The following is a 14774-nucleotide window of genomic DNA, read 5'->3' on the forward strand; positions in this document are numbered from 1 at the left end:
CTGACCAGTACATATCTGGCACTATCATAGCTCATACATTTGTATACTTTATTAAAACAAATTACTACAATTATATGCCTTTTCTTCATGTTTAATTTACTTTGATGTTTCCTTATTATCTTTCCTTTTTTTTAGTGCAGATTTTTGGTGCCACTTAAACTGTTTTCATGACTTCACTATGTGCTATGATCCCCTGGTATTTCCCTATATAATTTTAGAGAATGAACTTCGTTTTTTTTTTTTTTTTTAGAGAGAGAGAGAGAGAATTTTAATATTTATTTTTTAGTTTTTCGGCAGACACAACATCCTTGTTTTGTATGTGGTGCTGAGGATCGAACCCGGGCCGCACGCATGCCAGGCGAGTGAGCCACCGCTTGAGCCATATCCCCAGCCCAAGAATGAACTTCTTAACCTTAGGAATGCGCAGAGGAGGAGCCTATAGAAGCATGGACAGGAAGTCAGAAGGAAGAATTTACATATCACATGTGGGAAATCAGAAAGCATTGTTTCCTCACTAAGGCTTCACACCTTAGTAACATTTGTTTCCAGACAAAAATCACTTTTGCCCAGAAACTTATGTGATCCTCAGTTTTCTGGAGAATGAGGTCATCTGATCCCAGTACAGCCACTCAAGGACTGAAGCTTCAGTTTGATCATCTGTGAAAGAGAAACTCCATACCCTACTACCAAAGCAACCTGGTTGTACAGCCCAGAAATCTGGTTCCTTTTGAAGTTTTCCAAGTACAATAGGAATACTTTCTAGTATTTTCAGTGTGTAAAAATAGCGAAAGGATGGGGCCAGGGTTGTGGCTCAGTGGTAGAGCACTTGCCTAGCATGTGTGAGGCACTGGGTTCAATCCCTGGCACCACATAAAGATAAATAGATAAATGTGTTGTGTCCATCTACAATTAAAAAAAAAAATTTTTTTTTTAAATATTTATTTATTTATTTAAGTTCTCGGCAGACACAACATCTTTGTTTGTATGTGGTGCTGAGGATCGAACCCGGGCCGCACGCATGCCAGGCGAGCGTGCTACCGCTTGAGCCACATCCCCAGCCCCAAAAAAAAAAAAAATTTTAAATAGCAAAAGGATGATTGAAGAGGGGTGTGTTGAGTGGACAAAGCATTGGTCTGCAGATTTATGCAGCTCTTGAAACTGTTTAAACTTCATGATTCCCAACTTATTCCTCTAACACTTGTCTCTAGAGCCTGCTGGTGAAAGACATAGATGATATATATATCTGCTGTGACCTCCTAAAAATAACTGCACTTGAACTTGCTGACATAAATAAATTTCAACTTTTTTAGAATGTTGAATTAACATTGTTTAATAAATTGTCACTTTAAAGGTTGGGGATGTAGCCCAGTGGTAGAACACTTACCTAGCATACATGAGGTGCCTGGTGTTGGTCCCCGGAATTTCAAAAGAAAGGAACAATTTCAGTCTTCAAAGTAATTAATAAAGAAATCTGTGTAATCTGGTATTTACTTTATTAAGCCTCTTTGAAGTACTTTCCTGTTGCAATCTTGTGCCCAGTGGTAGGTGGCTGGGACAAAATAATTAAGACCATAGAGTAAAAGTTATTAAAGGTTGAGTTTGTGTGGTTTTCCAAGCATATCTTTGTTAGTAGTGGCGGGAACTGGTACAGCTCTGGGGAGAACAAATGATGGAATGAGCACAGTCAGTGGCACAATGCAGACAGATTGGTGATGCTAATTCTGCCACTGCAAGGACATCAGCTAAGGGAATTACTTTGTGGCATATATGTTCACTGTAGATTTGTAACCAAGATGCCATTCAGTTCTATTATCATTAGACAGGTATTTTTTGGCACTCAATTGTGATTGCCCTGAGGGACCAGGAGAAGGACTAGGGAACATGAAACCAGACCCCTTTGGGAGGATGACTGATTAATTTGGGCATCTTTATTAAGATTTTATTTAGAGGTATTTGTGATAACTCACACCTGTGATCCTGGCTACTTGAAAGACTGAGTCAGGAGGATCAAAAGTTTGAGGCCAGCCATGGCAACTTAGAGAGCCCCTTTCTCTAAATATATAGGGGATATAACTCGGTGGTAGAGTACTTGCCTAGCTTGGCCAAAGCCTAGGGTTTGGTCCCTAGTACTTCAATTTAAAATAAACAAAAAACTTGATTCTAGCCCAGTTCTAAAAGAGATTTTATTTTATTTTATTTTATTTATTTATTTTTTTTGAGACAGGTCTAAGTTGCTTAGGGCCTCACTAAATTGCTGAGGCTGGCTTTCGAGTTTGCCTTCCTCCTGCCTTAGCCTCCCCAACCAATGAGATTACAGGTATGCACCACCACACCCACCTGGCTAATTCTTTGCAATGGTAGACTTGGTAGACTTTCTACACTGTTTGATAAACAATATAAAGGACTAAGGGCTGGACATGGTGGCACACACCTATAATCCCAGATACTGGGGAGACTAATGCAATAGGATTACAAATTTGCAGCCAGCCTGGGCAATTTAATGAGACTCTGTCTCAAAGTTTAAAAAGTGCTGGGGATATACTCAGTGGCAGAGTGCGTGCCAAGCATTTGTGAGGTCCCCAATACTGTAAAACAAATCATACAAACAAACAAAAAGGACTGAAAAGTTTTAGTCCTAAGAGACTGGGAACGGTAACTGAAATAAGTCACAGCATAAATTCTTTCCCTGATCACCTCTTAAGAACTGTTGCATTCTGAGAGGTGAGGCTTATGGCTTATGGCCAGGAGAGAGCTGGCAGGCTGCAGAACCACTAGCTTATATATAGTGGCCATCTTCCATGTCCAATTAAGAATACTGCCTCTTCTGGATACATTTGTTAGCATTAAGTTGATGTGAGCAGGCTGACTAAATTCATTTATCCCCTCCACAAATGAATGAAATACTGAACTCTAGAATGGATATTAGTATTTCCTTGCTAAGAAGACTCTTAGTAGTTTCTTGGTAGCTGAGGCAGGAAGATTGCAAGTTCAAGGCCAGACTAGGTAACTTAGACCCTTTCTCCAAAATTTTGGTGGCGGGCAGGGGCGGGGTTGTACATGGACACAGTACCTTTATTTTATTTATTTATCTTTATGTGGTGCTGAGGATCGAACCCAGGGCCTCATATGTGCTAGGTAAACACGCTGAGCTACAACCCCAGCCCTTAAATTTTTTTTTTTTTAAGGACTGGGGATGTAGCCCAGTAGAGTACCCCTGGGTTAAATCCCTGGTATGGAAAATGGAGGGGAGAATAAAGGAGGGAGGGATAAAGAAGGCATACCAAATTAATGAGATGGTTCTACTGTCCAGGGGTGTATTGGCTATCTACTCTGAGTAACAAATTACTCCAAAATTCAGTAGCTTAAAACAATAAATACTTATTATCTCATTGTTTTGGTGGGTTAGGAATCTTTTGCTGGATGCCTCTTGATTCATGATCATGAGGGTCTCTCGTGATCAAGGTATTACTAGTCATCCAAATCCAGTCATCCCTGTATTTGATTTAGGGTGAATTTGATTCCACTCACATGGTTGTTGACAGAGACATTATTTCTTTTCACAAGGGCTTTTGCAGACTTCTCAATACATGGAAACCAGAGTCTTTTTATAATATTAGGTTCCATGATTTTTGCCATATCCGAGTGAGTCACTAAGTCTAGGCTGTACCCAAAGAGAAGAGAATGCACGAGAGGATTAGTATAGGAGGTAAGGTTTGGAGAGCCAGTTAGAGACTGCTCACCCTGGTTCTAGTGAGAGATTTCTACCAAAATCTATACCAGGAGGTACTGGGATTACCTTGGACCTCTGTCAGCCTGATGGGCTTCCCTCCTTCAAATGCTGCTGGAAGGTGGGCACTGCCAGTTAGTGGTTTTTATGTTTCCCTTTTCTTGGTCTAAGATGAGTTTCTATATTGGAACTATGGCTGAAGTCTGTGAAGCTGTTTCCTAAAATTACATTTGTGTTTTGAGCATTTTATATAAAGAGAGTGAGGCTACAGTGAACCAAAAAGTTTAAAAGCCACTAGTCTAAGTTAATGTTGGACTTTCTGTTTAGTCTTGGTTCAAAGAAGATACCAACCAGAGAATGGATAGATTATAATCCAATAATCAGTTAGCTATTCTCCCGTTAAAGGGAATTAAGATTATTCCCAGTTCACTTTGGATGGTATTTTGGACATTGCCATGCTCTTAAATCACAGAGCACATTCATACAAAAAAGTTTACTTCCATAGTTGGGAGGAAATCACACCAAATATGCTTTTTAGGGAAATAGTACTGTTAGGTAATTAACCAGCCATGAATGGGTGAGCCCGGAAAGAACAATGAAGGGCAACTGAAAACCACAGGGAGGCTTATCTGAAAGATAAATATCTGGAAGATGGAATTTGGTATGTGAAAACCTCTACCAGCCATAATTACATACACTAAGAAAAATTAAGATCATGTCACACCCTACTAGGTGAGATAGCCTGGAACACTCCCTTATCACCAAAATTATGTCACAGCCCTCAATTACCCCAAACATGACCATCACAAAGAAAGCTTGCTAAAAACTATTCAAAGGGTAGTAAATTGATAAAGGGGCAGGAAATTGAAGCAAAAACAGGGGAACTCAATTACCTTATCATCCTCTGTTCAAGGTGGTCTGTGCAGTTCCTATACTGTTAGTCAGAAGTCAAGAGGTAGACCTAGGTAGGACTCTGGAAATGTCCTTGGGATCCCCAATAAAACTTGAGGGCAGGAGGGGCATGCTCTCCTTCTCTTTGTGAGGATCCATTCTCTCCCATGAGAGTGTCCCTTTTCCTATCCCTTCAGTAAACTCATGCCTGCTACTCTAAGTAACATGTCTGAAATCTTTATGGTATGATCACAAGAACTGGTGAAGAGAGGGCTTCTGCAGCTGCCTCAGCTTTGCAGCAGGCCTCTGTCTTGTAACAATACTAAGTCCCATGTTCTTGTGAAAAATGAAATGCTAACCAAATGTGGCTTTCTGGAACTGAGTTTATGATAGAAACAAACTGGCACATCAGAAGGTGAAGTGCTACCAGAAAGGAACTGAAAATGTAATGACAAGGAAGAATCTAAAAGTCAAAAAAAAAAAAACAAAACACATACAGGTCTTGACTTACCTCTAGCTACTTTTTATAGGGACAGGTAATGGTGTCCATGAACGTAGTTCTGGATTATAGCAGGATATCACTGCAGACCAACTGAGGTTCATGTTGATCCTGAATTATGAAGGTCGAAAGATGGAGGTCAGAGTTCAGAAAAATGGGTCATTTCAGCTTCCTTAAATCTGAAAGTCAGTAAGGCACTTTAGAAACATTGCCATTCAAAGTGCCTAAGATGTATACAGAGCATCAAATATAAAAGGAACATCCATCACTTTTTTTGAAAACTTATTTTCTTGGAACATGTCATACCCCAGAAATATGAGCCATTAAACATGTATCTTTTATGCCCACGATTCCTTGGTCACTGACCACTTATACTTTCTTCTTTTTGGATTAGAAAACTTCCCCAGGTTATCTGTTCAGTGAACCTAAGAGTGCCCTGGTATGCATTAGAATAGTTTTTCCTTAGATAGTATTGTAATTGCATTATTTCTTAAAGCTTCCCTTCTGCTGCTTTTCTCTGCAAGTGTGTTTTTAAAGGGTGTTGTCAATTCAGTAATGAGGAAGTTATTGAAGACTATTTGGCGCTAAGTAGCTAAGGAATGAATGTATTGAATGTGAGCCCTTCCCCCCAGGGATTGTTCGAATCCTCTATGGAGAAGGCTCCTGTGTCTGTGGCCTGCCGAGGTGAGAGCCCCCTGGATGGAATCTGCCTCAGCGAATCAGATAAGACAGCTGTGCTCACCTTGATAAGAGAAGAGGTAAAGGCATTTTTTTTCTGTCTGCTTATCACACCATTTCTCTGTAAAGCCCATGTGCCAACCAGTAGATTCCATCTTTGTTGGCTCAAGTTGCCCCAGGCTGTAAGTTCTTATTTCCTACAGCTTGTGTAACTCAATATAAAGGGCTCCCTGTAAAACTCAGTATTGATGCTGAAGTCCTGACATGTTGGTGTCCACAGGAAAAGCCAGCGCCCTGAGACATTCTTAAGAATTTGGTAGGCTTCTTTAACTTTTAGCCTTGAAGCATTAAGTGTCTAATTTTGCCATCTCTGTTCTGATCCATTTTTAAGAGGCTTATGCCTAAGAATGCCTTAAATTCTAGGCATGTAGCTATAAAAAATTGTTTCCTAATTCCATCCATTCTTTAAACAGGTCAGCTCTCAAATTCCAGTATTGTGTTTTTAAACAGTCTCTATTCAAAAGACATTACTACAAGTATGCCTCATTATTCAGTTACCATCCTCTCCTGTCATATTTCTGTGCTGTATTTTATGTGTTTGGTTTATGTGTTCCTTGAAGATTCCACTTTTTCTTTTTTTAAAGAAAGTAATTCTGTTGCCATAACAATTTTATTTTTACACTGTGATGAAAGTAATTAAGTACCTTTGCTCTAGGTCTTTCAACATTATATTATAAGTAACTTTAGACTGGTAACAAGGGCTGTCAGCCAGTCCTGTTGTCAAAACTTGGGAGCAGTGGTAAGGAAGCCTACCACTGCCACCCTGCTCATTTTCTTATAAATGAGAAAAATGACTTCGTCTTCCTCTTGAGAGTTAAACTCTGAGATAAATGACCACCTATTGAACCAAAGCAAAGACATGCCTTGTTGCCTGAAGCACACAGGGTGGCTTCTAGGTTCTTAGAGACACCAAAATAAAGAATATACCCATCAGGAATCAGGAAACACAGCCAAGGAAGGGTAGTGAAAGGACAGTGGCAAACCCATTGGAGTTGAGGTAGTAAGTTGAAAGTGTTTCCAGATAGTAAGCATCCCAAATATGGGTGTGGGTTTTGGCCTGACTGGCAAGATCCTTCCGATGGTGATGGATCCTAAAGAGGGATGTATCTAGCCTGGGGCATTCCCCTTCTGCACCCCTTGTTCTGACTCCATTCTTACCAGTCAGAAATCTCTGTAGAAAAGATTGTGCTGGTCACACCAATTTATAGTACTCTGATTTTGTGGCAGTTTCATTTCTCAAAGAAAATTGGTGGTCTGACATCTACTGCAATTATGTAACTTTGGCTAAGGTGAATCTCTGTCAGACGCTCTGCTCTTGGTGTCCTGTCCCAACTGTGTCCCTACAGAGTTGACAGCCAGACCATGGACTGAGGTAAAATTCATGGAACTTGTAAAATCCTCTAAAGTTCCTGGGAGATCTGCTTAACCTTATCCTAGTGGCTACATTTCATCATTCTACAGCTGAGAGTACACGTTTCCAAATGTTTATGAACATTATATACAAATGTCAAGGTTTTATATTCCTAATGTCAACTGAATGCCTCAGGTTATACTTGGTCATGTGTTATTTTCAGTCTTCAATCTTAAATTGAAACTGTAACAGATTGATAAGGTAAAAACCAAGCTTTATTATCATTTAGATAATCACTAAAGAGATTGAAGCCAGTGAATGGAAGAAGAAATATGAAGAGACCCGACAAGAAGTTTTGGAGATGAGGTTAGACTGGAAGCTGGGGGGAGGGGTCAGGTGTCTTGAATATTATTAGATCTACAAGTGTTTGCTCACCACAGAACCAGCTGTTGGGAACTTGAGGGCTTTGATCTGAGATTACCTCACTTTGCAATTGAGAGTGTCATTTCATGAGTTATGTAGAACATTACATGTAAGCAAAGTTCACACTGTTATTGTCTTTTTTAAAGAATGGACAAATTTGTGCAAGAATATCCATATGGAATACAGAATAATAAGATTTATTGATAAGATCAATGATGGAGGCATTGAAATTCAATGGGGGATTGAACCTAGAAGTGCTCAACTATAGAGCTACATCCCAAACCTTTTTTATTATTTTGAAACAGGGCCTCACTAAGTTGCCCTGACTAACCTTGATCTTAGGATCATCTTGCCTCAGTCCCCCAAATAGCTATAATTACAAGCATGTGCCATTGGGCCTGCAAAATCCATAATAATTTAAAATAGTCATACATAGTAGCTTCAAGTTACATAATCATCACATGGATTATAAGTAGGCATGTTAATAGAAAACAAAATTGACTTTAAATTGAAATCTTTTAATTTATCCTCTTTATTCTCTAAGAGAATTATGTACCATTAAGTGGCTAAGGATGGCATCAAAGAAGAGAAGGAAAAACCATGCATAGTTCATGCTTGTACAGTCTGCATTTGAGTGATTAAGAAACATTTTAGCTGGGTAAAATGGCACGTGCCTGTAGTTCCAGCTACTTGGGAAGCCGAGACAAAAGGCTCCCTTGAGCCTACAAATGCCAGGACTAGACATGGGGAGACCCTGTTACGTAAATTTGTATATGTAAATCAGTATATATCAATGAGTTTAATTGTTTGAGGGCAGCATTTCTCTAAATTCCATTGTATGAAAATTCTCTTCTGAATATTCTTTTTTCTATTTAGGAAAATTGTGGCTGAATATGAAAAGACCATTGCCCAAATGATTGGTAAGGAGTTTTTTTTCCCTAGGGCATGAGCCATAGAATCTGAGTCAGTTCATGCTGCCTTAACAAGGTACCATAAACTAGGTTACGTATAAACAACTGGCATTTATTTATTACAGTTCTGAAGGGTGAGGAGACCACGATCAAGGTTCTGTCAGTTCCGGTGTCTGACATGGGCCTGTTCCTTGTAGTCATGGCCTTCTTACTTTGTCCTCACCTGGTGGCTGAAGGGGATAGCTAGCTAGCTCTTTGTGGTCTGTCTTTTCACACACATAATAATTGTCCACATCTGTGGGGTGCACTGTGATAATTTGATCCATGAATGCAGTGTGCAGTGATCTAATCAGGATAATTCACATATCCATCTCAAGTATGTATTATTTCTTTGTACTGAGAACCTTTGAACTCCTTTATTCTGGTTCTTTAAAAAAATAAATAATAAATTGTTATAAATTATAGTCACCCTACTATACTATGGAACATTAGACTTTATTCCTCATATCTAACTATAATTTGGGACCTGTTATCCAACATCCTTCTTTCCCTCCCTCCCCTTCCCAGCCTCTAGAGACCAACATTATATTTTTTACTTCTGTGAAATCAACTTATTAGCTTCCACATATAACTGTGAACATGCAGTACTTACCTTTTTTTTGCCTAGCTTAATTCACTTAACATAATGATCTTGGTTCTGGGGTCTCTTCTAGAAGGATATTGACCTGTCTCTGCCCCATAACTTAATTACCTCCACAACCCCCCTCTCCCAACACTATCACATTGGGGTTAGGTTTCAGCCATGTGAATAGGGGAACAAGGAGCATAAACATTCAGACCATAGCAGGAGATCTTAATATGAACTTCAGTTTGTTCATCATCTATCTCATTTCCATGATAGGCATATTCTACAAAGTTGCTTCAAATGCTGAACTGGTGGATACTGAAGCATACTCCTAAGAGGAAAAGCAGGACTAAGTTCCTGTGAGCCTATGGTCACAACATTTATATCAACTGATCAATATGTAACCTTGTCTTATATGTGTTTCCACTTAAACACACCTTATTTAATATATATTATTGATTTTTTTAACATTGAATTCATGTTCAACAGGGTGTCAGTTCACATCTGAACAAAACTTACCTGGCACATGTATTTTTTTTATTTATATGACAGCAGAATGCATTAAAATTCTTATTACACATAGAGCACAATTTTTCATATCTTTGGTTGTATATAAAGTATATTTACACCAGTTTGTGTCTTCATACCTGTACTTTGGATAATAACAATCATCACATTCCACCATCATTAATAACCTCATGCCCCCTCCATTCCCCTCCAACCCCTCTGCCCTATCTAGAATTCATCTATTCCTCTCATGCTCCCTCTCCCTATCTCACTATGAATCAGCCTCCTTATATCAAAGAAAACATTCAGCAGTTGTTTTTGGGGGGATTGGCTAACTTCACTGAGCATTATCTTCTCTAACTCCATCCATTTACCTGCAAATGCCATGATTTTATTCTCTTTTATTGCTGAGTAATATTCCATTGTGTATATATGCCACATTTTGTTTTATCCACTCATCTATTGAAGGGCATCTATATTGATTCCACAGTTTAGCTATTGTGAATTGTGCTGCTATAAACATTGATGTGGCTGTGTCCCTGTAGAATGCTGTTTTTAAGTCCTTTGGGTATAGACCGAGGAGAGGGATAGCTGGGTCAAATGGTGCTTCCATTCCCAGTTTTTCAAGAAATCTCCATATTGCTTTTCATATTAGCTGTACCAATTTGCAGTCCCACCAGCAGTGTATGAGTGTACCTTTTCCCCCCTCATCCTCACTAATACTTATTGTTGTTTGTATACATAATAGCTGCCATTCTGACTGGAGTGAGATGAAATTGTATAGTGGTTATGATTTGCATTTCTTTAATTGCTAGTGATGATGAACATTTTTTCATATATTTGTTGATTGATTGTATATCATCTTCTGAGAAGTGTCTGTTCAGGTCTTTGGCCCATTTATTGATTAGGTTATTATTATTTTTTTTTTTTTGGTGCTTTTTGAGTTCTTTATATACCCTAGAGATTAGTGTTCAATCTGATGTGTGAGGGGTATAGATTTACTCCCAAGATATAGGCTCTCTATTCACCTCACAGATTGTTTCTTTTGCTGAGAAGAAACCAGAGACCCTACGTCTAATAGAAGAAAAAGTAGGCCCTAATCTCCATCGTGTGGGATTAGTCCATAACTTCCTTAATAAGAGTCCTGTGGCAGAAGAATTAAAATCAAGAATCAATAAATGGGCTGGCACATGTATTTTAAGGCACTTCACAGCCTTCTTATGCTTTGTAACACTAGATGGCACTTCAGTACCACCTTTGGGGGCCATTTTAAACAGCAAGGTCACCAAAATAAAGCACAAAAATGCAAAATGTGACACTAAGTAGACTACTTGAAAAGGATAGTTGTTTATAGTGTGAAATAAGGTAGAGCAACAATAAAAATTTTAAAAAAAATTAAAAAATAAAAATAAAAAAAGAAGTAAGGTAGAGCATCCCTGTCTGCCCTCAGATGAGAACACGAGCAACAGATGAATAAAAATTTTACTCACATGCCTTGAGTATGGATTCTGGAATTGCAAATAAATTTAAGTTAGTACACAAATTGCAAATACAGACTGCAAATAATGAGGATTGGCTGTACTTGGGTTCATTTTTTTTTAATTCTATGAAAGCCCTCTATGCCATACCCAGAATGTTGATGGCCCACATACTAATACCTACTGGGCGGAGTCCTCTGTTTTTGATGCAGCATCCTTCTGATTTTTCCTGTCAGACCCAGTAGTGCCTTAACAAAACAATGGTGATTAATCCTCCATGTTGAATTTAGAGCCTCTTCTAGTGAACTTTGTAAAGATTGATTCCCTAAATCAAATCAAGACAGATCTTTAAGCATTTAAATACTGAAATAATTTTTTTTTTTTTTTTTGTCCATGTCACCTATTGCCTTCCCAGTTCAGCCTTGGCCAGGGCTATCTCCTCTGTGTGTAATATTCTCCCCCATAGCTGCATGGCTCCCACCCTGTTCTTTGGGTCTCTATTCAAATTTTTTCTCTGAAGAGGCAGCTCTATAAAACAGCAGCCCACTCACCTGTTCCTCATTCCTCTCATCCTTTTTTTTTTACCCCATCACTCTCACCATATGTCGCTCCCCATTAAAATATAAGTCCTTGGGAATGGGAATTTTTTTATACCCATGGCTGTGTTCCTTCCCACTGAGAACACTGCCTGGCTCAGGGAGAGCAGCTGTTCACCATTGTGTGAATAAACATGCCATTATTTTTGACTTATAATTCCCAGAAGATGAACAAAGGACAAACATGACCTCTCAGAAGAGCTTCCAGCAACTGACCATGGAGAAGGAGCAGGCCCTGGCTGACCTCAACTCTGTGGAGCGATCCCTTTCTGATCTCTTCAGGAGATATGAGAACCTGAAAGGTGTACTGGAAGGGTTCAAGAAGGTAATGAGTGTGTCCTTTTCTGTCTCTCTCCTGGCTAGTACTGGATCATCACACACATAATGCAAGGGGTAGAAAGCCTTTTAAAAGGGGCTCCGCCTTGTATCTTCTATTCCAGAAAAACCGTGTTTTTTCTACTTTTTCATTTCTATAATCAGGCAGCTGGCCCACAGGGTGGTGTCTCTTGATTATTTTTACTGGATCAAGCCAGTGAAGCCTAGATACAGCCAGAGTGGGGCATAGAGTACAAGATCTCAGGATACATCTAGAAACGTTCTTTTTAATTATTCACCTTTTCAATGTTAGTAAGTGTAGAAGGGATTCCATATCATTGAAAAAAATCTTAAGTGGCATATTTTAGAAAACATTAAATGTAATAATTTGGTTGAATAGTATTAATAAGACACATTAAAGCAGTGAAATTCTTTTGTTTTCTTTTTTTAATGCTGCTGAGGTGGAACCTAGAATCTCATACATGCTAGGCAAGAGCTGTACTGCTGAGCCACACCTTCAGCCTTTGAAATTCTTTATTTTTCTATTAAATTAAAAATGAAACTAGCCAATATGTCTAATGTAGAAATCAAATCACTATTCAGTTTTGAATAAGTGCCTCCCTAAAGGAGGTATATTGGTATGACTGAACCTTACTGTATGATGTTGAAAATTAATACATAAAGAAATTATGTTATAAAAATATCTAGAATTTTTAAGTGAGATTTGTATGTGCCTATTTCAGATTACCATACATATTAAAGTCATCTGAGTTAATTAGGTTTTTCCATTTTTTTTACATACGACTCTGATATATGTTATATTACTAGTTGAAGAAAAATGAAATGACTTGTTTATTTTTAATTTTCCCTATGGAACAGAATGAAGAAGCCTTGAAAAAATGTGCTCAGGATTACTTAGCCAGAGTTAAACAAGAGGAACAGCGGTATCAGGCCCTGAAAATCCATGCAGAAGAAAAACTAGACAAGTAAGAGCTTGTAAATTTGAATTTTACTTTTCATAATGTTATGAGGATATTGACAGAGGCAGAAACTTCATTTTATCTAAAAAATAATATATACTTGTACATTTTGCTAAATGTATTCTTAAGTGTAAGAAAACAAGTTCACTGTTTTGCAACCTCAGGGGGTGTGTGTGTATATCTGTGTGTGTGAGAGACAGATTTCAATTTTTGAACCATATTCTTTACATGGTTAAAACATTAGGAAACATAAAAAGGTATACAGTATCACCCTCCCATTCCTGCCCCCCTTACACTAGGTTCCTACCTCTTTTCCCCTCAAATAATCAGTAGAGTTTCTGTTTCTCCTTCTAGATATGCTTTTTTCCCTCCTTTTTTAGATGGTAGCATACTTCCTTTTTTTGTGTAGCAATACAGTTTTGAAAATCTTTCCCGTTCTAGTCTGTTCATGAGGAGCTTCCATGTGGTATTCCACTGTTGGAATGTATCATTTACATTCTCTCCTGTTGGACATCCAGGTTAATTAGAATCTTTTGCTGCAACAAACAGTGCTGTAGTAGGTAACCCTGTAGATTATCCTTTTACATGCATTTAAGTTATCTTTATGATATATGTAATAGAAAAAGAATTCTTGAACCAAAAAATAATGAATGTATAATTATGGTAGTTATTTTCAAATGACCTCATAAAATTTATACCCATTTATACCCCTGTACAATTCTTAGGAGCATTTGTTTTCCCTACAGCTCTGTTAGCAGATCAACTTATTGATTTTATGCAAATCTAATAGATGAAAACGGTATTTCATTGTAGGTTTTTGTGGTTTTGGGCAAGTAAGCAACATAACTTTTATTTTATTACATGTAGTTTTGATTTGCATTTGTCTTAGTGAAGAAACTAAATATATTTTAGCACTTACCTATTCAAATATTTACTGTGTATGACTATTCTTTGCCTATTTTTCCATTGTCGGTTTATATGTTTTATACATTAGGGACACCAGCCCTTTGTAATGTGAATTGTGAATAATTTTTCAAGGTTATCATGTATTTTTTGGCCCTGTTTATGGTGTTTCTGATATGCAGAATGTTTCATTTTTAGTACTGGGTATTGAACACAGGGCCTCATGTAGGCCAGACAAGCAAGACACTGTTTCAAAATAAATTTTTTTCAAAAAAGGTTCCCTTTTTATTTTATTAATAAGGTTGCTTCCTTGAGGTTTGTGTCTCATAAACATTAATGGCTAGTATTCTCATTTGTTTAGCTCTGATGATCTCTGGAGTGACCTGTCCACTTTTATATTGGGTTTTAAAAAAATTAAGATTATTGTAGAAACTGTTACATAATTCTTTTCTCATGAAATACAAATTTTAAAGAACGCCATGGCCTTCAAAAATGATTCTACCATTGGAGTGTCTCATGGGAATTTCCCTAGCAATTGTATATAAAATGAATTTTTATTTATTTATTTTTTTAAAAAAATATTTATTTATTTTATTTTTTTATTTTTTTAATTTTTTATTGTTGGCTGTTCAAAACATTACATAGTTCTTCATATATCATATTTCACACTTTGATTCAAGTGGGTTATGAGCTCCCATTTTTACCCCAAATACAGATTGCAGAATCACATCAGTTACACATCCATTGATTTACATATTGCCATACTAGTGTCTGTTGTGTTCTGCTGCCTTTCCTATCCTCTACTATCCCCCCTCCCCTCCCCTCCCCTC

The 14774-nt window shown here is 37.9% G+C and overlaps 1 protein-coding gene and 1 long non-coding RNA gene across 10 annotated transcripts in view; one reads left to right on the forward strand and one right to left on the reverse strand.

The window, feature by feature from the left end:
- Tacc1 (transforming acidic coiled-coil containing protein 1) overlaps positions 1-13624 on the forward strand; it is a 108290-nt gene extending 94666 nt beyond the window's left edge. For 3 of the 9 annotated variants that reach the window (XM_015501283.2, XM_048792733.1, XM_048792732.1), the window contains 5 exons: positions 5750-5875; positions 7496-7572; positions 8506-8549; positions 11911-12071; positions 12941-13619. In XM_015501283.2, the coding sequence (XP_015356769.1) occupies positions 5750-5875; positions 7496-7572; positions 8506-8549; positions 11911-12071; positions 12941-13051 (519 nt within the window). In that variant the 3' untranslated portion in view covers positions 13052-13619. Of the gene's footprint in view, positions 1-5749; positions 5876-7495; positions 7573-8505; positions 8550-11910; positions 12072-12940 lie in introns of all 9 variants that reach the window. The other 6 variants (XM_048792737.1, XM_048792738.1, XM_048792739.1 and 3 more) reach the window with 5 other exon arrangements.
- LOC125613202 overlaps positions 1-14774 on the reverse strand; it is an 83348-nt gene that overhangs the window by 7528 nt on the left and 61046 nt on the right. The window contains exon 2 of the long non-coding RNA XR_007343701.1: positions 5130-5228. This is a non-coding gene — a long non-coding RNA (uncharacterized LOC125613202). The remainder of the gene's footprint in view (positions 1-5129; positions 5229-14774) is intronic.

This window comes from Marmota marmota, unplaced genomic scaffold (genome assembly GCF_001458135.2).
Source record: "Marmota marmota marmota unplaced genomic scaffold, marMar, whole genome shotgun sequence".
Taxonomy (NCBI): Eukaryota; Metazoa; Chordata; class Mammalia; order Rodentia; family Sciuridae; genus Marmota; species Marmota marmota.